This window comes from Triturus cristatus, chromosome 5_2, assembly GCF_964204655.1.
Source record: "Triturus cristatus chromosome 5_2, aTriCri1.1, whole genome shotgun sequence".
Classification (NCBI taxonomy): domain Eukaryota; kingdom Metazoa; phylum Chordata; class Amphibia; order Caudata; family Salamandridae; genus Triturus; species Triturus cristatus.
The window spans coordinates 534,566,026-534,592,035 of record NC_140588.1 but is presented as its reverse complement, the minus strand read 5'-3'; the positions used below and the strand labels follow the sequence as shown (position 1 = coordinate 534,592,035).

The window sequence follows — 26,010 nt, the reverse complement described above, 5'->3', positions numbered from 1 at the left end:
CGTATAGAAGACTGCAACTCGCGATGAAAAGCTGTCGCCTAGCGAGTGCCGCCTTGGAAATTCCAACGTGCAGAACGGCTGACATTGCGCGTTCTCTTCGGTGGAGAATAGATCTAACCAAGGCTCTCCCCACTGCTGAAAGAGACCTTGCACCACCTCCGAGTGAAGATTCCATTCATGATCCATCATGCACCTGCGGCTAAGTTTGTCCTCCCTGGTGTTCAAAGAACCTGCCAGGTGTTGAACCACCAGGGATATACCCTGATGTTCTAGCCATGTCCAGAGGCGGAGGGCCTCCTGACATAGGGTCCATGACCCCACCCCTCCATGTTTGTTGCAGTACCACATGGGGGAGGTGTTGTCCGTGAACACCTGCACTTCTCTTACCCGGACAGAGGGAAGGAATGCCTTGAGTGCAAGACCAATCGCCTGGAGCTCCAGAAGGTTGATGTGGAGACCGGACTCCGCCGGAAACCAGAGGCCTCTGATCCCCGCCTCCCCCATGTGGCCGCCCCATCCCAGAAGTGACAGATATCCCTGATTTTGTGCCCACTGGAACTCCAGGTCCAACTGCAGAGCTTGCATCTGGCATGGTCCACCAGCAGGATGCAGGAGGCCATCAGACCCAGCAGCCTGAGGGTCATCCTGACCGAAACCCGGGATAGAGGCTGAAAGATCGGAATCATAGCCTGAATATCCCGGACTCGGGAGGATAAACCTGAAACTGCACCGTGTCCAGAACCGCTCCGTGTCCAGAACCGCTCCGGTGAAGAGGAGCTTCTGAGAGGAGGTCAGGTGTGACTTCGGGACGCTGATGGAGAACCCCAGCGACTGCAGGAGGTCGGCCGTAGTCTGGAGGTGGGAGACGACAGCCTGGGGTGAGCCCGCCTTCAACAGCCAGTCGTTGAGATAGGGGAAGACTGGAACCCCTGATCTGCGCAGATGACCTGGGACCACCGCCATAATTTTCATGAACACCTGAGAGGTGCTGGTAAGGCCGAAAGGAAGCACGGTAAACTGAAAGTGCTCACGGCCTACCGTGAACCGCAGGTAATGCCGGCGGACCGGCAGGACGGGGATGTGAAAGGAAGCGTCCTGCAAGTCCAACGCTACCATCCAGTCTCCAGGGTCGAGGGCAGACAAGACCTGAGAGAGCGTCAACATTTTGAACTTCTCCTTCCGGAGGAAGCGGTTGACGTTCCAGTAATACAAGATAGGACACAGGGCTTTGTCCTTCTTGGGCACCAGAAAGTAGTGGGAACAGCAACCACGACCTACTTCTAGGGCAGGAATGCGCTCGATGGCTCACTTAGTAAGAGTGCCGAAACTTCCTGTAGGAGAAGGGCCAGATGATCCTCCGACATGCAATGGTACTGGGGTGGCATGGATGGAGGGGTAGTCTCGAGGGGAGGGAGTAGCCCCTTCGGACTACTTGCAAAACCCACCTGTCTGACGTGATTGTGTGCCAGTGGGGGAGGTGACGGCGAATCCTGCCGCCCACTGGCATTTGGTGGCCCTGAAAGGTCGGACTAGGAGGGTTTGGAGGCTGCTGCAGAGGGGGCTGTTGTGGACTGGCCCTCCCGCTGGGCCCAGAACCACGGCGCTGGTTCCCACGTCCCCAGCCGCGCAGAAGCTGAACAGCTTGCGCCGGCCTGGGGCCCTGGGTGGGGTGTGGCGGGGCACGAAAGGGGCAAAAGGCAGACTGCGCAGGGCAGGTGGCGGAGAGGCCCAAGGACATTGGCGTAGCCCGAGAGTCCTTAAAGCACTCCAGCGCGTTGTCTGCCTTGTTGCCGAAAAGGCGATGGCCATCAAAGGGCATGTCCAAAAGGGTGGATTGGACATCCCCGGAAAAACCAGTCGACCGCAACCAAGCATAGCGTCGAAGAGCTACTGACGTGGAAATTGTCCTGCCTAGTGCGTCGGCGGTATTCAGACCACAGCAGATGGTAAACTTTGCTGTGTCTCTCCACTCGGCAACTGCACAGGAGAGCACGGCGCGGGCCTCCTCCGGGTAGTGGGGCAGCACCTGCGCTACAGTGTCCCACACAGAGTGGGTATAATGGCCCAACGGACATGCAATGTTTACCGACTGCAGTCCCAAGCTGGAGGAAGAAAACATTTTCTTTCCAAGGTGGTACAGCTTTTTGGATTCCCTATCGGGTGGTGCGTTAGGTAAAGCGCCTTTAAAAGTAGAGGCTTGGACCACCAAGCTCTCAGGGGTGGGGTGTTGGGAGAGGAAAGTGGGGTCGCCTGGGGCCAGGCGGTGATGTCTGGCAATCATACTGTCCACAGTAGCCCCTGTGTTGGGCCTGGAACCAAGTGCCCAAAAGGATGTCCGTGAGAGCTACATTAAACGGCAGCAGGGGCTCCGAAGAGCTCGCTGCTGGTTGGAGGACCTCTGTCAGAAGGTTAGTCCTGACTGCCACCTTAGGTAGCTCGAGGTGGAGAGCTTCGGCCGCCTTACGCAACACCACTGAACATGACGCTTCCTTCTCCGTAGCCATGGTAGGAGGAGACAACATGCCAAGGTCTGGTGGGGTATCCAGATCACTGGCTTTCCTCAGTTCCTCTCTCCAGTCTGGCTCATAAGTCAACTGGTCGGTCGCAGGGTCCCTAGACCCCTCCCAGTCCTCCTCACCCTCCACTGGCTGTCAATTTGGTCTCAAAGAGCCATGGTAGAACAGGGGCACAAAAGCACGCTTTGGCATCCGATCCAGTGCCGGTCGTTGCGGGTCCGACTCCGTGTCTACCCCGAGGTGGAGCCCAGAGTCAACGTCAGCTGAGGACACAGCCAATGCCGGTTGCGGACGTGGTGCCGGTGGAATCGGCGCCGGGGGAGGCGTAACAGGGTCTACCGGCGCAAATCCGGATCCAGGCCGTGATCCATGGGGACCCTGCGGCGCCAAGGCCAAAGCTGCCGGCGCCAAAGACGGAGTCGCGCTGCCCAAAGATGGCATGCATCGCTTCGTAGAAACGCTGAAGCTGGGCAGGAGTCGTATCGGGTCCCGAAAAGGGAGGGAAACCCGAAGTCGACCGAGCGGGCTCGGCACACGGAGCCGTGGGAGGGCCACCACCTGCATCCCTCGTCGCGTCGGCTGATGGACGGGGAGAAGTCAAAGAGCGACGATGCTTCTTCAACTTCTTCTTGTGCTTCGACTTACCTGACCTCGAGAGTGAAGACTTAGACAAAGAATGGGGGTGGCTCTGCGACCAGTCCATCAACCTCCTCCGCGACCTCGAGTAGCTATCAGGACCGCTCCCGCATAGGCTTCAGAGCCATGGTCCGGCAGTCGGAGCACGACATCTGTTAGTTACAGGAACCGCAGGCCTTGAATCCAGGCATCCCTGCTCCAGGAGTCGATAAACTCAAAAGACGAATTCGAGAAAAGTAGAGAAAAAAGTCAGTCAAAAAGTGACTGGAGAGCCGAACGCATGATCACGGACCCCTAGGACATCGCAAACACATTTGCTGCCCACTTCGAACAGATCTATTACTCACAGAACCCCTACTCAATACATGACTCTCTGGACCTCCTACGGGATATAACACTACCTAAACTCTCAGTGTCGGAGCTGGAATACCTAGAAGGGGCGCTCACGGCAGATGAAGTGGCACAGGCAGTCAGGGGGCTTAATTCGGGGAAGGCATCAGGACCCAATGGTCTACCGATTGAGCTATATAAACTTGGGACGGACATTCTTACCCCCCACTTGTGTAAAATGTTTTGAGGAGAGTAAAGAACTCGGGGAGCTGCCTCGAGACCAAAGGATCGCAACCCTAGTAATGATCCATAAGGAAGGTAAGATCCGGACAGATTGCTCCTCCTACAGGCCAATCTCCCTATTGAATGCCGAGCCTAAGATCTTAGCTAAACTCCTCGCCAATAGACTGATCAAAGTTATTAATAATCTGGTACACCCGGACCAATCAGGCTTCATGCCTCAGCGTAACACTGTGTTGAATTTACGCAGAGTACACGGGGTGATGGGGAGGGCGGCAACCATACAGGAGGAGGCGGTATTGGTATCTCTGGACACCTCCATGGCATTCGACATGCTAGAATGGCCGTATTTATGTGCAGTTCTCGACACAATGGGTTTTGGGCCCCATTCGAAACCACTAGCCCAGATAGTAGTAAACAACAAAAAATCTGAGGTGTTCGGACTCAATAGAGGAACCAGGCAGGGATGCCTGCTTTCTCCCCTCCTGTTTGCCTTGGCCCTGGAACCCCTGGCCTCCTGGGTGAGGAGGGACCCGGAGATTTGTGGCTTTAAATGGGCTGAATCGTGGGAGGATCGCATCTCATTGTATGCAGACAACATACTATTGTTTCTAACATCTCCAAAGGCCTCGCTCACAGCAGTACTTGACATTTTCGCCATCTTTGGCAGATACTCAGGGTATTCAATCAATTGGTTTAAATCTGTATTATACATCCTAAAGGGACCCCTCACGGGTCTTCCCAGGAATTGCCCAATACAGGTCACTACACGGGGTTTCAAATACCTCGGCATCTATATCACATCTGATCCCGCAGATAGATTCGCTCAGAACCTACTTCTCCCTTGCAGAGATTGAAGAGGGATTCGGAGCGTTGTAAGACTCTTCCGCTCTCTATGCTGGGCAAAGCATCCTTATTCAAAATTATGTCCTTACCCCGGTTCCTGTACGCCCTGCAAAACTCACTAGATTTGGTTCCCGCAAGCTATTTTAAAGAAATCGAGAGTCTACAACACCACTTACCCTGGAATGGGAAGCCACGTATAGTAATTCCTAAACTGAATCTCACCTGGTATGATGGGGATATCACCCTCCCTTATCTTAAAAAATATTATTGGCAGCTCATCTGACAGCCATTAATCATGGCACTTACAGACAGGCGGGTGATCTGGGCTATGCGATGGATCGTTGGGTACTATCTGGAGGGAACTATAATCGTGTGCTCTATTCAAGCGCCGGAAAACACCGCCTGACCGGACCAACCAAGCATTCGGTGCAAGGTTGGCAGGCGGCTAACAGAAGTATGGGGTGGGACCGTAGGGTGACTCTGGCTACTCCATTATGGGATTCGGAGCTGCTTGGGAATCTGTGGTCATCTAAAGGCTTTGACAAGTGGAACCTCATAGGTATATCAAAAATAGGCGAACTATGGATAAAGGGTGAGGTCAAGTCATTACCAGCCATGCAAAAGGAATACGATCTTGCTTCCACAGAATATTTTAGATACTTGCAGGTCCGTCACGCTTTGCAATCCTGATTCCTCACCCCTTGAGGACAGACTCCTTGATGGCTACTTACCAACGAAGGCCATTTCATTCACCTATAAAAATTTAGTGAATCATTCTGGTGACCCCATTTTGAAACTGCGGGAAAAGTGGGAAAGGGATGGTATAATACTTGATGATGAAGACTGGGCAATAGTGGTAGCTTCACCACAGGAGGTGGCCATTGCAGCAAGGCTGAGGCTAGTACAATTCAAAATCTTGCACCTGATCTACATCACGGGGCCCTGTATGGTGCAAATGGGAAGTGCAGAAGATGGTAAATGTAGAAGGGGATGTGAAAGTGAAGGCACGTTCCTCCATATACTGTGGGAATGCGTATTTGTGCAGAGGTATTGGAAAAAGATATATGAGGTGATGGGCGAGGTGTTAACACATGAAGTCCCTCTGGAGGCTCAGAGATGTCTCCTGAATGTGTGGGAGCCCACGGATCTAAACACGCGCATTACCTGGGTTACGTTGGGGTTGGCGATAGCGAAACGTAACATTGCTCAGAAATGGGGTCCTGCTGGCCCATACCCCATGCATCTCAAACTTTAAGCAAAAAAGCCAGAGAACCCTTATTCTAGTGGGCATTAGGCATAGAAATTCCAGCTTCGACTTATAGTCGATAAGAGGTTGCCAGACGGACATTAATTTCTTTTCAGTGGATGGAAGTTTTTGATAGATTTGCCAGTGTGTGTCAAAAGCAACTGAACCATAGTGGGGCTGGAGCCTCCTTTTTTCCAGGACTAAGAGCTGCTTTGCTTCTCCGGTTACTTGACATACAGTCTGTGTGAGAAAGCATCTTGCTTGCATGGTATGCCACCACTTTTTGCTGAATTGCTGAATGTACTTTGAGTGTGCCCTGGACTCCTGCCAATCAGGTGCCCAGGGCCTATGTTCCTTCTCTAAAAATCTAAAACCCAAATCGGCAAACCCTGGCCACATGTCAGCCCCTGGTAAATGGTACCCAGGGCCTTGTGATCAGGGAAGGCCTCTAAGGGCTGCAGCACTCATTGTGCCACCCTTAGATACCCTGTTCCCCACACACACACACACTGCCCTTGCAGGCTGAGTGTCTGGGTACAAGACAAAACAAAGAGTCGACATGGCACACATCCCTGTGTGCCAAACCCACCACCTACACTGCCCTGGCATACATCAGCCACCCCTCTAGCTGGGTGCCCTATGCCAGTGGTGTGGGCACAGGAGCATGAGCCCTGTGCCCCTACAGTACCCAGGTCCATTCCTGGGCACTGTAAGTGCAGTGCTGCCATTTAAGAGTACATGGTGCTGAGAGCTCGTGAAACACAAACTCCAAAGCACCAGAATGGCAACACTGAAAACTGAGAAGTTTGGTATCAAACTTCTCAGCACATTAAACCTGCACTGATGCCAGTGTGGGATTTAATGTACCAAGCACCCCAGAGGGCATCTTAGAGATGCCCCCTGAAACCTAACCTACAATCCACGTCTGGTCTGGGAGGCTGCCTAGGCTACCACACAGCAGACATGTTGCTGGACCCCTGGGTAGGAGAGCCCCTGCTCTCCTGGGCCAGCAACAATACACATCCTGGGCGAGGTGCTAGATCTCCACCCCCAGGATGGGCAGGGGGAAGCTTCAAAGGCATGCCGCCTCTGTGAGCTTCCCCAGGCCACTGGCAGCCTGGCCGGAAACCCCAAATAAGGACAGGGGATGCGCCAGCCTGCCAACCCCACCCCTCAGGTGGGGGAGGCAAGGTGAAGCACATCTCCGGGCACTCGCCATCTTGAAGATGGGAGGCCCTACCCAATCAGGACTAGGCTACTGCCCCCCTCCCACAGGAGAGAGGCAGGATAGGGGGTGTACCCACCCCAGGACAGGGACCCATTGGTCCCTGCCCTTCACCTACCTGTAACACCCCTAAATCTAGTATTTAGGGGCACTCTGAAACTTCCTTCCCCAGATTCCAGATTCCAAAATACAAAGAAGAGCAAGAACAAAGAAGACCTGCCCTGCAGCTGCTAAGAAGAGGAAGACACCAACTGCTTTGGCCCCAGCCCTACAGGCCTGTCGACCCTTGAACCTGCTCCTGCTTCAACCCGGCACCTCTTGTGGCCAGCAACCTCACAAACCCCGGAGGACCTGGCTACCTTTTGGCTCTAAGCCCCTGGGACTCCCATGAGTAGAGGCTCTACTCAAAATCAGCTTCTAATCCCTGGCATCAGTCCGGAACCGCGAACCCTGCACACTCTGCACCCGCCAAGCCTGGCCTGTGCCGGAGTGAACAAAGACCAAGAGGACGACCCCCCGGCGACTGTGACCCCGAGTCCGGCACCCAAGGACTTCCCTCGATGCTCCTGACGATGCCTGCAGCCTCAGTACCAGGTACCCCCCAACCGCGATCAACAGAGGGTAAGATTTCCCGACACCAAAAGGCACCCCTGCACCCCGCGCCCTGCGGCCCCCTGTGCCCAACTCCTGGGTACCTACCTATCCTCCAACTACCCAACTTACCTCTCGAAGTGGTGGTGGCACCTGAAGAATCTTCGTCCTCGAGCTTGCAGTCTTTTTCTAAACCGGAACTTTCCCATTGAAATCATTTGAGCGCCCGAAGGTTCAAAAGCACCCTGCACCCAGCCGCCCGAGTGGCCCTGGCAGTGTAACCTTTGCATCTATCTACATCCCCATTTGCCCTGAGCAAGTGACCACGAACCCAGCTCCCACAGCCGCGTGGCCTGCTAGCCAGCAGCCGCCAACCAAGGCCCCCCTGCCTCCCATAGGATAACATTGGGCCTAACTCACTCTGCACCCGGCTGCCCCTGTGCCGCTGAGGGTGTAACAACTGTATCTACCTGACCCTGACCCTGGGAGACCCCTGAGTCTGTGCCCAGAACCTTAACTTTGCCAGTCGAGTTCTTACCTGAAAGCCGATTACTCAATTTTCTCCATAGGGAGTGTGGAGTTTTCAAAACTCAAAATATTCACCAAAAATCAGCCGAGTAACAAAAACTAAAATACTCATCTGCTATTAGGTGAGATCCCAGTGCTGGGTCTTGGTTCCCAGCACAGACCCTGAAAAATATTCACAACCGTACTTACTAGTAACCCAATTTTCTTCCATAGGGAATCATTGACTGTTTTTCTGTGAAATTTCTTCTGTTGATTTTTGCAAACTTCAAATATTCTTTAAAAATCGTACAAACTGTGAAAACATAATTACTTACCTGTTTTAGATAGAGGTCCCAGTACTGAGTCTAGGTACCCAGTACTGGATTACAAAAGTAACGAAAACATACTATACCTGCAACTTGAATTTTCTTCCATAGGGAATCATTGACTGTTTTCTATGAAATATTTTCTAAGTGTCAACTTTTAAATTGGCAAAATATTGTCTAAAAATCATAACAGTAACTAAGTCGACTTTTAACACTTGTTTCTAAGAACTGGCCCAGGACTGAATCTAGGATCCAGTCCTGGGATTACAAAAGTAATCCTGAAAGTAATCTATTGCAAATAACTTAAAACTTCCATTGAACTCAATGCATTATTGTGTTTGAAATTGTGTTGCCTATTGCAACAACCTGTAACTTTCTACAAAAAGCCAATTGCATATTGCAAAAGTATTTATCTAAAGCATCTCATTCTGAGAAAGTATATTTTGATACCTATTGTTGGTTCTAAAATAAAACAAGCATATATTTTTTTATATATAAACCATTGGCCTAGAGTTCAGTTATTGTGTGTGAGAGACCATTTGCTGACTGAGTGTGTGCAACAAATGCTTTACACTGTCCTCTGATACTGCCTTACTGCTCGACCAAGCTACCACTTTAGAGAGTAAGTTTATATCTAACTTTAGCCTCTGCCAAACCTCTGGGGACTGTGGACTCTGTACACACTGTACCTATTTGGGAACAGTATATACAGAGCCACTTTCTCACAGTCTGCACGCGTCATATCAACAACTGTGGGCAGCGAGAGCCCTAGAAGTTCCGCTGTGTGGTCTGCGATCATGGGATATCCTTTTGTCCCTTTGATGTGACCCAGGACCACATTCCAGAAAGTTTGTATGACTACAGAAGACCACCATATATGTATGAAATGGCTTGTTGCCTGTGAGCAGCGCTAACAGAGCGTGGAGCAAAAGGAGTCGATTCTGCTTAAGCATAAAAGCCGAGGTACTATTGGTACATTTTCTTGTAGGAAGGTTAGGTGCGCTGTCTTTTTATAGTGGCACCTCTTCCTAATTTGTCGAGTTACTTAGGGGCCTTAATGTGGTTTTCTCAGTGCGCACCTTATATATGTTAAGTGAACCTTCAATACAGACCTAGTTGTGACACCTAAGACTAACATCTAGGGAGCCAAAACAATGCTCACTAGCAGATCTATGACCTATGCCCACTTCACTAGAGTTAGAAAAATATTACCACTACAAAACTCTGAAATCAAAATTCTTTGTCACAACATAAATGCAGTTTGATTAAGGTTTCCCAACAGATGAGAGAGCTACTGAAGTTGTCATTTGACAAGCTGCAGTGACAGGGCACAACTGAGATGGATACGGTGGTAAAAGAAGGGTGAAAAAAAGAATCTGACTTTAAAAGGGATTGTCTGTGTTATCGTTACCTCAGATCTTGTATGCATACAAACAGTATAACTATGTACTGCAATGATTTGTAAAAGATATTTCATGAGCATGTAGCACTACATAAGGATTACAAAATGTCAATGTTTAACATATTGATCGATGCTGCACACTGTACATAGCATAATCTCTCAATAACATACACTCGTTGTGGCTGTAAGATTTTCGCCATTTGTCCATCTGCCTCCATTTAACTATGTGCTACTTACTTTGCTACCTGTGAGCTGACTGAGATGTGGCTTCAATTCATCACCAATGATTGCGTAGATGGCTACAAGGCAGAAAACACAGGCTTTGCGAACACTACTTTCTGAATTGTCATAACCCTGCAATGTAAAAAATAGAACAGTGTTTTTGTAAGTGCAAGATTCATGTTTCAAAATTAAAATTGTTGCATGACTGTAAAATGAGAGCGAGAGAGTATTAGTACGTTTTTGGAACATCTGTCCATTAAAACATACTAAAAACAATTATTACACACTTCTAAACTAATTCTCAGCCAAAGCAACATTAAAACACTACTTATACGAACGTATAAAACATGCAATTCCTACTGCCACATTATAATATCGCATATGGGACAGAAGTACAATTGTGTCAAACCTAGAACAAATCTGATATTTTTAAAAATATGAGTCCTAAAAGAAAATGCTACTTACCAGTATGCATCTGTTCTTGGCATGTAGAGCTGTAGATTCGTATCCTTGTGCATAAATCGCCATCTGGTGTTGGGCTTGGATGTTTAAACTTTGTTTTTGTCTTGGTAGAAGTCTTTGTAGTCTCGAGGTAGGTGATTCCTCCTTAGAACGATAGTATGCATGGGCATCGACTCCATCTCCAGATTGTTTTGCAATGGAGGGTCATGATGGAGTTAGATACATTACACATGGACATCCTTTTCTATTTCTTACTAAGTAAGATAGTACTGGAACAGATAGAGGTATCCGGGGAGGCGAGTGGGCGTATACGAATCTACAGCTCTACATGCCAAGAACAGTTGCATACTGGTAAGTAGCATTTTCTGTTCAAGGCATATGAGCTGTAGATCGTATCCTTGTGCATAGACTATACAACAGTTACCTCTTTAGCGGTGGCTACCTGTATCTGTTGCGGTGGTTTGAAAAAGTGTTCTTAATACAGCCTGGCCCACACTAGCTTGTTCTTTTGCTTGCACGTCTACACAATAGTGTTTTGTGAACGTGTGTGGAGTAGACCAAGTTGCTGCTTTGCAGATGTCATCTAGGGGAATGTTCCCTAAGAATACCATAGATGCCCCTAGTTTACATGTGGAATGAGCCCTAGGGGGATTGGTTAAGGTGCGTTTGGCTTTAGCATAGCTTATTTGGATGCATTTAACAATCCACCTTGCAATCCCTGTTTTTGAGATAGGACTGCCAATATGTAGTTTGGGAGAAAGCTACAAAAAGTTGTTTAGTCTTGCTAAAGGATTTTGTTCTTTCAATGTAGTAAAGCATCGCTATTTTTACATCTAGGGTGTGAAGAGCTTGTTCTGCTACTGCGTCTGGTAGAGGGAAAAACACAGAGTTCTACAGACTGGTTAAGGTGGAAAGCAGAGACGACTTTGGGTAGAAATTTTGAGTTAGTCCTAAGAACCACTTTGTTATGATGGATTTGGAGAAATGGTTCTTGTATGGTTAATGCCTGGAGCTCACTGACTCTTCTGAGAGAGGTGATCGCAACTAGGAAAGCTTCTTTCCATGATAGAAATTGCAATTCGCATTTATGCATAGGTTCAAATGGGGGACTCATGAGTCTGTTAAGTACCATATTTAGGTTCCATACTGGAGAGGGTGGAACTCTAGGTGGAATTATCCTTTTAAGTCCATCCATAAATGCCTTGATAGTTGTTCTCTGTTTTGGATATAGGCTGCTATTGCTGCAAGATGTAGTCTAATGGATGTATACGCTAGGTTACATTGTTGTAGATGCAAAAGGTAACAGATGACGTCTTGAATGGAAGCATCTAGTGGGTTGATTTTGTTATTTGTACAGTAAATTACAAATCTTTTCCATTTTGCGGCATAGCAAGCTCTAGTGGTAGGGCGTCTAGCCTCCTTAATGATGTTCATGCAGTCTGGCGGGAAATTAAGGTAGCCAAACTCTAGGATTTCAGGTGCCAGATCGCAAGGTTGAGTTGATTGGGATCTGGATGCCTTATCTCTCCATGGTTCTGAGTGAGAAGCTTGCGTGAGAGGCGTAGTTTTTGATGAGGAACTACTGATAGTTCCAATAGGGTTGTGAACCATGGTTGTCGGGCCCATGTTGGAGCAACCAGGATCATTGTGAGGGAATGCGGTTTGAGTTTCTGAACTACTAGGGGAATGAATGGGAGAGGCGGAAAAGCGTAAGCAAATTTGCCTAACCAGTTCATCCATAGCGCATTGCCTTTGGACAATGGGTGTGGATACCTGGATGCGAAGCTTGGGCATTTTGCGTTTTGGTGTGTGGCGAACAGGTCTATTTCTGGGTGGTCCCACATTTGAAAGAATGGAAGCAGAACTTGAGGGTGAAGTTCTCATTCGTTGATCGGCCGTTGTTGCGACTGAGTAGATCTGTAATCTGATTGTGTACTCCTGGGAGATGTTCTGCCAGGAGATATATTTTTTGAGGAATGGCCCAGCTCCATATGCTTTGAGCTAGGTGTGAAAGCTGGAGACTGTGTGTCCCTCCCTGTTTCTGTATGTAGTACATTGCTGTCATGTTGTCTGTACATACCAGGACAGCTTTGCTTTGGAGGTGGAGTTGAAAAGATTTTAACGCTAAGAAGATTGCCAGCAATTCCAGGTAGTTTATGTGGAATTGTTTTTGTTGAGGGGTCCATTTGCCTTGAATGGTATGGGTTTGAAGATGAGCTCCCCAGCCGGTGAGCGAAAGGTCTGTTGTTAGCACTATCTGTGGAACAGGGTTGAGAAACGGCCGCCCTTTGGGAAGGTTTAGTGTGTTCCACCACTGCAGAAAGCGATGGGTGCGGTCGTCTACCAACACCAGATCTGTTAGTTGACCTTGAGCCTGGTTCCACTGACGTGCCAAACACTCCCGTAAGGGACGCATTTGGAGTCTTGCATAAGGGACGATGAAAATGCATGAGGCCATCATCCCGATTAACTGCATGAACACTCACGCTAGTAGTGAGTGTTGAGGTTGAAGAACAAGTTACTTACCTTCGGTAACGATGTATCTGTAAGAAACATTAGTTAGTTAGATTCCTCACCTTAGAATATCCCCAGGCGTCAGACTGGATCCGGAAGATTTTTCGTCAGCAATACCCCTTGCGCGTCGCTAGGCGTCGTCTGCGGCTCCGCGTCCGTCGTCGGCGTCGTGCGCCGGGATGACGTCGTCGGAGTACTTAGACGCCGCCCTCGCGCGCTGACGTCAGTTCTTGTACATAGCCTTCCGCGCCAGGAACGCAGAGCCATGCAAAGACCGACACTGGTGCCAAAAATAAAATCTAGGGGCCTGAAAAGGATAACCTTAACCCTAGATGTCAGTTCGCAGAACGGGGAGGATGGGAGGGTCGGTGAGGAATCTAACTAACTAATGTTTCTTACAGATACATCGTTACCGAAGGTAAGTAACTTGTTCATCTGAAAGAAACACGTTAGTTAGATTCCTCACCTTAGAATAGATACCCAAGCAATACCATCCCCGGTGGTGGGTCTGCGAACCAAGATCACACCAGAAAGTCCTGGAGGACAGAACGGCCAAAGAAGCCATCCCTCCGGACTTGGCTGTCAAGGCAATAATGCCTGGCAAACGTGTGTAGCGAAGCCCACGTCGCCGCCTGACAGATGTCCTGCAAAGGGACTCCCCGTCCCAAGGCAGTAGTAGCCGCCGTGGCCAGAGTAGAATGGGCGCGCAGCCCAACAGGAGGGTCCTTTTTAGCCAAGGAATAGCAGATTTTTATACACAAAACGACCCACCGAGAGATGGTTCGTTTGTGCACAGCTTTCCCCTTCTTAGCGCCCACGTACCCAACAAAAAGCTGGTCGTCCACCCGGAACTGTTTTGTGCGGTCCAGATAAAAGGAGAGCGCACGTTTTGGGTCCAGACGGTGGAGCCTCTCTTCCTCTTTGGAAGGATGCGGAGGCGGAAAGAAGGTGGGCAAGGTGACAGACTGCCCAAGGTGAAATGGAGTCACCACTTTAGGAAGAAAGGAGGGACGAGGCCGAAGGACAACCTTGTCCGGATGAACAGACAGAAAAGGAGGCTTTGAAGATAAAGCCTGGAGCTCACTCACCCGTCTAGCCGAGGTGATGGCTACCAGAAAAGCAGTCTTAAGAGTCAGAAGACGAAGAGGGCAATTGTGAAGAGGCTCGAAGGGAGCGCACATCAGGAATGTCAATACCAGATTCAAGTCCCACTGAGGCATTACAAAGGGGACAGGAGGGAACGTGTGTGTAATGCCTTTGAAAAAGCGTGTAACCACAGGGGACTTGAAAAGAGAAGGCTGATCAGGAAGCCGCAAGAAGGCGGAGATGGCAGCAAGATAACCTTTCAGAGTGCCCAGGGCAGAGCCCTGCCGGGCCAGAGAAAGAAGGAAGAGGAGAACCTCAGAAAGAGGGGCGGAAAGGGGATCCACAGCCTTTGCTGTGCACCATGCCACAAATTTGTTCCACCGGCAGGCGTATACCGACTTTGTGGAGGGATGCCTGGCTGCCAGAATGATATCACAGACTTCAGGAGGCAAGTCAAATGGCATCAACTGCCGCCGCTCAATCTCCACGCATGGAGGTGGAGGCTGGACAGGTTCGGGTGGAGGACCGTCCCCTGCTGCTGCGACAGAAGATCCTCCCGAAGGGGCAGACGTATCGGGGGATCGGTCAACAGACTGAGTAGCTCGGGATACCAGTATCTTCGTGCCCAATCCGGAGCCACCAAGATGACTTGGGCCCGGTCGCGCCTGATCTTCTTCAGCACTCTGGGCAGAAGTGGTATAGGCGGAAAGGCGTACAACAGACCGCAACTCCACTCGTGACGAAAAGCGTCGCCGAGCGAGTGCCGCCTTGGAAATTCCAACGCGCAGAACTGCTGACATTGCGCGTTCTCTTCGGTGGCGAATAGATCTAACCAAGGCTCTCCCCACTGCTGAAAGAGACCTTGCGCCACTTCGGAGTTCAGACGCCATTCGTGATCCATCATGCACCGGCGGCTGAGTTCGTCTGCTCTGGCGTTCAGAGAGCCCGCCAGATGTTGAACCACCAGGGTGACGCCCTGGTGTTCCAGCCATGTCCAGAGGCGCAGAGCCTCCTGACAAAGGGTCCACGACCCCACCCCGCCCTGTTTGTTGCAGTACCACATGGCGGTGGTGTTGTCCGTGAACACCTGCACGACACTTCCCCTGACAGAGGGAAGGAAGGCTTTCAGTGCAAGCCGGATCGCTCTCAACTCCAACAGGTTGATGTGGAGACGAGACTCCGCCGGAGACCAGAGGCCTCTGATCTCCGCCTCTCCCATATGGCCACCCCATCCCAGGAGGGACGCATCCGTCACTACGACATGCTCTGGTTGGGGAAGGGAGAGGCTCTTGCCCTTGACCCACTCGCGGTCCGTGAGCCACCACTGCAACTGCTGTGCAGTGCCCTCCGAGATCAAGACATGGTCGGACAGGTTGCCGTGATGCTGGGCCCACTGAAACTTCAGGTCCCACTGCAGAGCCCGCATGCGCCGCCTGGCGTGATGCACTAGTAGGATGCAGGAAGCCATCAGCCCCAGAAGCCGCAACACTAGCCTGACCGAAACCCGGGATAGAGGCCGAAAGATGGGAATCAGGGCCTGTATATCCCGGACCCGCTGTTCCGGTGGATGGACCCGGAACTGCGCCGAATCGAGAACCGCTCCGATGAAGAGGAGCTTCTGAGAGGGACTCAAGTGTGACTTCGGCACGTTGATGGAAAACCCCAGCAAATGCAGGAGATCCGCCGTAGTCTGGAGGTGGGAGACGACTGCCTGGGGCGAGCCCGCCTTCAACAACCAGTCGTCGAGATAGGGGAAGACTGGAACCCCTGATCTGCGCAGATGAGCTGCGACCACCGCCATCACTTTCGTGAACACCCGAGGGGCACTGGTGAGGCCGAAGGGGAGCACGGTAAACTGAAAGTGCTCTTGGCCCACCGTGAACCGCAGGTAACGCCGGTGGCCCGGCAGGACGGGGATATGGAAATATGCGTCCTGCAAGTCCAACGCTACCATCCAGTCTCCAGGGTCTAGGGCAGCTAAAACCTGAGCCAACGTGAGCATCTTGAACCGTTCCTTTCGGAGGAAGGCATTGACGTTCCGGAGGTCCAAGATAGGGCGTAGGCCCCCTTTGCCCTTCTTGGGAACCAGAAAGTAGTGGGAATAACAACCACGACCTACTTCTGGACTCGGAACGCGCTCGACGGCCCCCTTGGCCAAGAGAGCCGAAACTTCCTCGCGGAGAAGATGCAAATGATCCCCCGAGATACGGTGGTGCTGCGGTGGCATGGCTGGAGGGGTCGTCTCGAAGGGGAGGGAGTAGCCCCTTCGGACGATTTGCAGCACCCACCTGTCCGATGTTATGGACCGCCAGTGGAGCAGGTGATGGCGAACTCTGCCGCCCACTGGCGTGGTATAGGCCTGAAAGCTCGGACTAGGAGGGCTTTGAGGCGGATGCTGCAGGGGTGGAAGTGGGCTGACCACGTCGGCCTCCATTTCCGCCACGGCGGAAGCCACGTCCGCGACCGCGCGCAGGTTGGTTCTGCGGCTGGTGGCTTTGCGGACGTGAGGAGGCGCCCCTTCCTTGGCCACGAAAGGGGCGAAAAGCGGAGGTGTGCGCCCGCGGAGCCGAGAGGCCCAAGGACTTGGCCGTAGCCCGGGAGTCCTTAAAGCAGTTCAGCGCACTGTCCGCCTTCTCACCAAACAGGCGAGTGCCATCAAAGGGCATGTCCATGAGGGTGGTCTGGACATCCCCGGAAAATGACGTGGACCGCATCCAGGCGTGGCGGCGGAGCGCCACCGTGGTCGAAATCGCCCGACCCAGCGAGTCCGTGGTGTCAAGCCCACATCGTATGGCGTGCCGTGCTGCATCCCTCCCATCGGCCAAAGCCTGGGTAAGACGCGTCCGGACCTCCTCCGGACACAGGGGCAGCACGTCCTCCACCGTATCCCACAGGGAATGGGAATAACGGTCCAAGAGACAGGCGGTATTTAAGGACCGCAGGCCCAAACTAAGGGACGAAAACAGTTTCTTGCCGAACTGCTCGAGTCTCTTGGAATCCCGATCCGGCGGAGCGGTCGGGAAGGAGGATTGGGAAGTAGAGGCCTGGATAACCAGACTCTCGGGGGTGGGGTGTTGGGACAGGAAACTGGGGTCGCCCGGAGCAGGGCGGTGGCGCCTGGCAACGTTCCTATCCACAGGAGGAACTGTGGAGGGCTTGGACCAGGTGCCCTGCAGAACGTCAGTGAGGGTCTCGTTGAACGGCAGCAGAGGCTCAGTGGAGCTTGCTGAGGTTTGAAGCACCTCAGTGAGGATGTTAGTCCTCACAGCCACGGCAGGCAACTCGAGCCCAAGGGCCTCGGCCGCCTTGCGCAGCACCACAGAAAATGCTGCACCCTCCTCCGAAGCCACGGTCGGAGGAGAAGTGAATCCAGTGTCTGGCGAGGTGTCCAGCCCACTGGCCTCCCCCAGTTCATCTGCCCAGTCCTGAGAAAGCTGTGACTGAACAGCCAGAGGGTCCTCGAACCCCTCCCAGTCGCCCCCTTCTTCCGATTCCTGATAAACAGGAGGAATGATCGGAACCGGACTGTAGAGATGGTAGGACTCAAGCGGCGTCGGATGCGGCGTCGGCGGACGCCGTGCCGGCGCCGGGTCCGGATGAGGGCTAAACTGGGGTGTCGGCGTCACAGGCGTCGGCGTCGCCGGTGACGGCGTCGGTGGTTCAGGCGTCGGCGCCGGTGGAGGAGTGTCTAGGTCAACCGGCGTCGACTGGGGCCCAGGCAAGGGCCCCGCGGGGACCTGCGGCGTCGAGACCGCGGGGGTGGAACCACCCTGACCCTCGGCCGAGTCGCGCGACCGGCGAGGGGAGTCCGAAGAGCGATGTCGCCTCTTGGACTGCTTTGAGCGTTTGGACTTACCCGACGACTTGGAGCCGGACGAGCGATGGCGTCGGCTAGGGCTCCGCGAGCGATCCTTGGACCTCCTCCTGGACCGGGATCGCGCACGACGCGGAGCCGAGTGGCGAAGCTCGAGAAGCTTGCGGGACCGCTCCCGCCTAGCCTTCGAAGTCAGGGCCTGACAGTCGTTGCACGACTCCGCGTCGTGGTCGGGGCCTAAGCAGTAGAGGCACCGGCGGTGGTGATCGGTCACCGACATCAGTCGATGACAATCCTCGCAAGCCTTGAACCCAGGCATCCTACCGGCACCAGATGTCGACAGACAAGGATCAAAAATGATCAAAAAAGATTTAGTCAAAAAAGACTAAAAGGGGTAGCTCTCCCGGATCTGCGCTTACTGGCGCGGAAAAAAGAAGAACTGACGTCAGCGCGCGAGGGCGGCGTCTAAGTACTCCGACGACGTCATCCCGGCGCACGACGCCGACGACGGACGCGGAGCCGCAGACGACGCCTAGCGACGCGCAAGGGGTATTGCTGACGAAAAATCTTCCGGATCCAGTCTGACGCCTGGGGATATTCTAAGGTGAGGAATCTAACTAACGTGTTTCTTTCAGATATTTTTGTATTAGAGCTTGTATGGCACTTATTCTGACTGGATTGGGGCATGCTAGAGCTTTTGAAGTGTCTATTGTAGCCCCCAGATATTGTTGTATGTTGATGGGTTGGAGGTAGGATTTGGTGAGGTTTACTGTGAATCCCAAGTAGTGAAGCAGTTGGATTGTTTTGTGTGTGTGGTGCACACAACTGCTGTGTGACTTCGCTTTTATAAGCCAGTCGTCTAGATGAGGGAAAACATGAATTTGCTGTCTTCTTAAGTGAGCTGCAACTACTGCGAGACACTTGGTGAAGACTCTGGGTGCTGTAGTCACACCGAATGGGAGGACTTTCAACTGGTAGTGTTGACCACCTACCACAAAACTGAGATATTTCCTGTGAGCAGGGTGAATGGGAATATGAAAGTAGGCGTCCTTTAAATCTAGGGTGGAGAGAAAGTCGCCCTGTTGAAGTAGTGGAAGCACCTGTTGAAGAGTGACCATGGGAAGTGGTCTGACTTCTGACTGAATGTAGAGGTTTAGTGGTCTGAGGTCCAATATGGGCCTGAGAGAGTCATCCTTTTTTGGGATTAGAAAATAGAGGGAGTAAACCCCTGTGCCTTGTTGAGGTAGGGGGACTGATTCTATTGCATGTTTTTGTAATAGAGAGAGAACTTCGTGTTTGAGAAGTGTTTGATGTTCTGTGGACATTGGATGTGGTCTGGGAGGAATGTTTGGGGGGGGGGGTGGGGGGTAGAGGTGCGTTCCAGGTAGTAACCATACTGGATAATTTATCTTACGCACTTGTCTGTTGTGAATGAATTCCAGACAGGTAGGAACTGTGTTAGCCGTCCCCCGACAGGAGTGAAATGATCGAGGGAAGTCACTGTTTGGTGGTAGGAGAAGTGAGGGTGGAGTTTCCTCTGCCTCTTCCTGTAATTGCCTCTGTATCCTCCCTGAAAATATCCTCTGGATGAGGAGGATTGATTGGGGCTTTTATAAGACGTGGCAGTGTTTTCGGATGCAGCCATCTTTGAGCCACCCCTATAAAAGGAGCGACGAAAAGGACCTCTATTAGAGGGTAGTTGTAATGCCCCCATGGCTTTAGCAGTCTCGATGTCTTTCTTCATTTTTTCCAATGAAGAATCAATTGTGGGGCCAAAAAGGTGTTCTTGATCAAATAGCAGATTAAGAAGTGCTGACTGTACCTCTTATTTGAAGCCTGAGATGTGGAGCCAAGCATGTCGTCTTAGCAAAATGCTGGTGTTAATGGCACACAAGGCTGTATCAGCTGCATCCAGGGCACATTTGATGGAAGTGTTTGTTGTAAGTTTACCCTCTTGAATGAGGTCGTGAGCTTTAGCTTTGTATTGGTCTGGTAAGTGTTGCATCAGGTTTTCTAGCTCGTCATAGTGAGCTCTATCATACCGCACCAGGAGAGCTTGTGCATTGGCAATGTGCCAATGATTGGCCGCTTGAGATGCAATTTTTTGGCCTGATGCATCTATGAGTTTTGATTCTTTGTCAGGTGGAGTACGTCACCTGTCGTCTGAGAATTTGCCCTTTTCCGTGCATTTGAAACAACAAGCGAATCTAAAGGTACCTGACCCCTGATGTAAATTGGTTCTGTAGGGGCGGCTTTATATTTTTTGTCTACCCGTAGCGTAAGTATTCTAGCCCTAACAGGGTCTTTGAATACCTCATTGGCGTGTTTTATCATCCCTTCAAGCATGGGTAGTGTGTTTGTGGTTTTTTGTGATGGAGCGATAGTTTCCACTAAAAATCCTCTTGCAAGGGGTCAGCGTGTAATTTATCCCATGGTATTGAGCAGCTCTATTAATGAGTTGTGCGAAACCAATATTATCATCGGGGGGTGATGGTCTGGCGGGATATAGATCGGGGTCATTAGTATGATTCGGGTCTTTATTATAATCATCCCAGGGGTCTGGGTCTTGTGGAATGTTGTCCTGCTCATCATCTCCATCCCCGTCCCCGTCCCCATCCCCGTCTCCATCCCCATTGTCATTATTATCCTTAAGCCCAGGTGAAAAATGTAGTGGTGGTGAATTTGCTGGTGAAATTATTAGATGTGGGTTAAAAGGTGGAGGAGAGGGAGGTATGTAAGGGGGAGAGGGGTTAGTACCCATGTCTTTTTTCTTTAAAGGTATGTGGTAATCTTCAGGGAGGTCCAACTTCCGTTTTTTGGGAAGTGTTGCTCGAAGTTTCTCAGTGTCTGGGTCAATATGCAATTGTTTTTGCTTCGGATCCAAAGACTCTTGTAGAGGAAGTTCTTTAGATGAAGTCTGTTTGCGAGGGCTTCCGTGCTTTTTAGCGTCGGTGCGGGCTGTTTCGATTCCGAAGGCTTAGTTTTCCCCTGTTTCGGATCCAAAGGTTTTTCTTTAGGTTCAGAATTTTTTTCTTTAATTGGTTTCGGCTCTGATGCTTTCAGTTTAACCGATGCAGGTTCCGAAGCTTTCGGTCTCGGTGGTATCGATTCCGAAGTCTTTGGTTTTTGTTAAGTCTTTCGGTGCAGAAGATGTTTTTGGTGCCGAAAGCGGAGCGTCAGACTTGGCCTTGTGTTTCGGTGCCAAAGATGTGGGTTCGACACCTGGACGGGGTTGGCTCGATCCCGAGCTGCAGGATTTGTCTTTATGTTTCATAGCCGGACTCGAAGAAGGGGCATCTGAAACAGTATCACGGTGCCGACCTGAGCCCGAGGGCGAAGGTGTAACCGGAGTCTTTGGTGTTTTTGTGGGCAGTTGGGGCTCGTTACTCACGGTTCGTTGAGCCGGAGTGATGCTGAAGTCCTCTTCCATGTCAGAGCCGTCGGCTTCAGACACGGAAATGTGCCCTTCTTCTTCTTCGGCGCTGGGTTGGAATTCCGATTCTTTTCCGAAAATATCCGCCACCGGACTAGTGCAGCGTCTCATCTCGTGCCATCGAGCCCAACGGTCATGAATTGTTTTCTTCGATTGAAATGATCGACAGGCCTCGCAGCTGGTTTCATCGTGCTCCAGGGAGAGACAGAGGTGCAGACCTCATGCAAGTTAGTGTGTGGGAACTTAGCACCACACCCGTGGCATTTTTTAAATGGAATCCGTTCCATGGACTGCTGGCGTGGTCAGCGTGGGTAGGCCTCACGGCCCGCGTCGAAGCATCGGTAGAAGTACTGGGATTTTTACGATACGCGTTGAAACGGAAAACGCTATCGAAAATAATACCGTTGAATGGTAAGGAATGCGCGTCGAAAAGGTTCGAAGATGATCCCGGAACGTCGCAATACACAAAAAAACAATCTGGAGATGGAGTCGATGCCCATGCGCACTATCGCCCTAAGGAGGAGTTACCTACCTCGTTACGACAAAGACTTCTACCAAGACAAAAACAAAGTGCAAACATCCGAGCCCAACACCAGATGAAGATCTATGCACAAGTATACAATCTACAGCTCATATGCCTCGAACACTCAATTATCTGCAACGTTCACAGCGATCCTTCTAAATACATGCATTTTGAAACCTGCAGCCATTCGATGCTCCAACTGTAGCCCACTGGGCGTTCTAAGGGCTCCTGAAATCACAGTTGTGTATCATTACATGACAGCTGTGTATCTTCTGTTTTATGCTGCAGCACAGGGGTTGCAGCTTCAAATGGTTCCCTTCCTCAAGTTTATATAGATTCTGATGAATGGAAGAAAGGCATCTCTTGATGACGACACCTACTCTACTCCCCGCCAACCGATCCCTACAGAGCCAAAAAGATCAGATGGGAGATAAGTGCCTCGGCGCAGCCTGAGGAAGCCGAGGAGAGGAATGTGCTCAGTTCCCAGTGCCTACCAATCTGTGACCATTGCATCCTAGGGATATGCACAGCGGTTTACATTGCAGAAAGAGGAAAGTCAGGCTGGAAGAAGTGCTACTGAGCAGTCACTCCTCAGAAAGAGAGAGATGAAACACAGAGGGATTCACAGAAGAGAGAGGAGCTCAGGTCTGAATGTTCACGTGTGAAAAAACAGAGGAAAGTGGAGGAAAATGTGTCGCGTATGGAAATTGCTGCTTACCAGTATGCATCTGTTCTTGGCATGTAGAGCTGTAGAGTTGTATACTTCAGCATAGATCGTCATCTGGTGTTGGGCTCGGATGTTTGCAGTTTGTTTTTGTCGAGAAGTCTTTGTTAGTCAAGAGATAGGTGACTCCTCCTCATGATGACAGTGCGCACGGGCATCGGCTCCATCCCCAGATTGTTTCTTGCCATGAAGGGTAATGATGGAGTTAGTAGGAAAGTAGAAAAGGATGGCCATGTGTAATCTATTTAATTAAGATAAAACTGCAACGGATAAAGGTATTCGGGGAGGTGGGTGGGCGTATACAACTCTACATGCCAAGAACAGATGCATACTGGTAAGTAGCATTTTCCGTTCTTGTCATATGAGCTGTAGATTGTATACTTTAGCATAGACTATATAGCAGTTTCCCTCCTTAGCATGGCAACCTGTATCTGTTGCAGTAGTCTGAAAAAGTGTTCTCAATACAGCCTGGCCCACACTAGCTTGTTGTTTTGCTTGCACATCTAAACAATAGTGTTTAGTGAAAGTATGCAGTTAGACCAAGTTGCTGCTTTGCAGGTGTCATCTAGGGGAATGTTCCCTAAGAATGCCAAAGAAGCCCCTAGTTTGCGTGTGGAATGAGCTTTAGGTGGAATGGTTAGCGTGCGTTTAGCATTGAGATAGCAGATTTGTATGCACTTGACAATCCATCTTGCAATTCCTGTTGAAATGGGATTGTCCTAGTGAGGTGGGGAGAAAGATACAGAGCTGTTAGTCTTTCTAAAAGATTTAGTTCTTTCTATGTAGTATAGTAACGCCCTTTTGACGTCTAGCGTATGAAGAGCGCGTTCTGCCACCAAGTCTGGTTGAGGGATAAAAACTGGGAGTTTAACCGACTGATTAAGGTGGAAGGTAGAAACTACCTTGGGTAGAAATTTTGGGTTAGGCCTAAGAACCACTTTGCTATGATGCATTTGCAAAAATGGTTCTTGTATGGTTAATGCCTGGAGTTCACCAACTCTCCTGAGGGATGTGATAGCTACCAGGAAGGCTACTTTCCAAGTGAGGAATTGTAACTCACATTTGTGTAGAGGTTCAAATGGGGGACCCATGAGCCTGGTAAGGACAATATTGAGGTTCCAGACTGGGGAAGGTGGAACTCTACGTGGAATTATTCTTTTAAGTCCTTCCAGAAATGCTTTGATAGCAGGAACTCGAAATAAAGACAGGTGTTGTCTGTTTTGGAGGTAAGCAGCTATTGCAGCTAGATGTAGCCGTATAGATGTATATGTCAAGTTACATTGTTGTAGATGCAAGAGGTAACAGATAATGTTCTGAATAGAAGCATCTTGTGGGTTGATTTTGTGGGGGCACCCAGACAACAAATTGTTTCCACTTTGCTGCATAGCATGCTCTTGTGGTAGGACATCTAGCCTCTTTGATGATGTTCATGCAATCTGGTGGGAGATTGAGGTAGCCAAACTCTATGACCTCAGGAGCCAGATCGCAAGGTTGAGTTGATTGGGATCTGGATGTCTTATTTCTCCATGGTTCTGTGTAAGACGTTTGGGTGAGAGGTGTAACTTTTGATGCAGAACTACTGATAGTTCCAAGAGGGTTGTGAACCATGGTTGTAGGGCCCATGTTGGAGCAACTAGGATCATTGTGAGGGAATGCTGTCTGAGTTTCCGAACTTCTAACGGAATGACTGGGAGAGACGGAAAAGCGTAAGTAAATTTGCCTGACCAGTTCATCCATAACGCATTGCCTTTGGATAACGGGTGTGGATACCTGGACGCGAAGGTTGGCATTTTGCATTGTGGTGTGTGGCGAACAGATTTATGTCTGGGTGCCCCCACATTTGAGAAAATGGAAGAAGAACTTGATGATGAAGTTCTCATTCGTGAATGTGTTGTGTTTGTTGACTGAGCAGATCCGCGATCTGATTGTGTACTCCTGGGAGATGTTGTGCAAGGAGGTAAATGTTTTGGGGAATAGCCCATCTCCATATACTTTGCGCTAGGCTTGAGAGTTGGAGGGAGTGTGTTCCTCCCTGTTTTTGAATGTAATACATTGCTGTCAAGTTGTCTGTACTTATTAGAACTGCTTTGCCTATTAGCAAGAGTTGAAAAGATGTCAGTGCTAAAAGTATTGCTAGTAACTCCAGGTGATTTATGTGGAGTTTTTGTTGAGGGGTCCAAAGTCCTTGTACAGTGTGATTTTGTAGATGAGCTCCGCAGCCGGTGAGCGATGCGTCTGTTATAAGTACTATCTGTGGAACCGGGTCAAGGAACGGCTGCCCTTTGGAAAGGTTTTGTGTATTCCACCACTGTAGAGAGCGATGTGTGCGGCTGTCCACCAACACCAGGTCTGTCAACTGACCTTGAGCCTGGTTCCACTGATGTGCTAAGCATTCCTGCAAGGGACGCATTTGGAGTCTTGCATAAGGGACGATGAGGATGCAAGAAGCCATCATCCCTATTAACTGCATAATCACTCAGGCTGGCAACGAGTGATGAGGCCGAAATTGTAGTATTAAGGTGTGCATGGAGTGAATCCTGCCTGGGTTGGGGTATGCTAGAGCATTTGAGGTGTCCAGAGTATCCCCTAGATCCTATTTTATGTTGGATGGTTGAAGGTGAGACTTAGCGAGGTTTAATGTAAAGCCTAAGTCGTGAAGTAGATGGATAGTTGTGTGTGTGTGCTGCACACAACTGTTGTGAGATTTGGCTTTTATGAGCCAACCGTCCAGATAAGGGAACACGTGGATGTGTTGCCTTCTTAAATGAGCTGCTACAACTGCGAGGCATTTGGTGAAAACTCTGGGTGCTGTGGCTACCTCGAATGGTAGGACTTTGAACTGATAATGTTGTCCGTCCACCATGAACCTGAGATACTTTCTGAGAGAGGAGTGATTTAGAAAGTTGGCGTTCTTTAGATCCACAGAAGAGAGGAAGTCGCCTTGTTGAAGCAGTGGGAGCACCTGTTGTAGAGTGACCATATGGAAGTGGTCTGACTGGATGTAGAAGTTTAGGGGTCTGAGGTCTAGTATTAGCCTGAGAGACCCGTCCTTTTTTGGAATTAGAAAGTAGAGTGAGTAAACCCCTGTGCCCTGATGGGGTAAGGGGACTGGTTCTATTGCATTTTTTTGTAGAAGAGAGAGAACCTCTTATATGAAGAGAGTCAAATGTTCTGTAGACATTGGACGGTGTTTGGGAGGAATGTGTGGGGGACTGGATGTGACTTCCAGGCAGTAACCATACTGGATAATTTGTCTTACCCACTTGTCTGTAGTGATGGAATTTCAGACAGGCAGGAACTGTGAAAGGCGTCCCCCGACTGGTGTGGAATAGTCAGGTGGGGGGGGGGGGGGGGGGGAGAGAGAAGC

At 50.3% G+C, this 26,010-nt stretch overlaps 1 protein-coding gene across 38 annotated transcripts in view; it reads right to left on the bottom strand.

Annotated features, from left to right (window-relative positions):
• The window catches only part of CLASP2 (cytoplasmic linker associated protein 2), a 1,832,463-nt gene that overhangs the window by 42,384 nt on the left and 1,764,069 nt on the right, over window positions 1-26,010 (bottom strand). For all 38 annotated transcript variants that reach the window (XM_085607571.1, XM_085607579.1, XM_085607573.1 and 35 more), the window contains one exon: window positions 10,103-10,219. In XM_085607571.1, coding sequence (XP_085463697.1) covers window positions 10,103-10,219 — 117 coding nt within the window. The remainder of the gene's footprint in view (window positions 1-10,102; window positions 10,220-26,010) is intronic.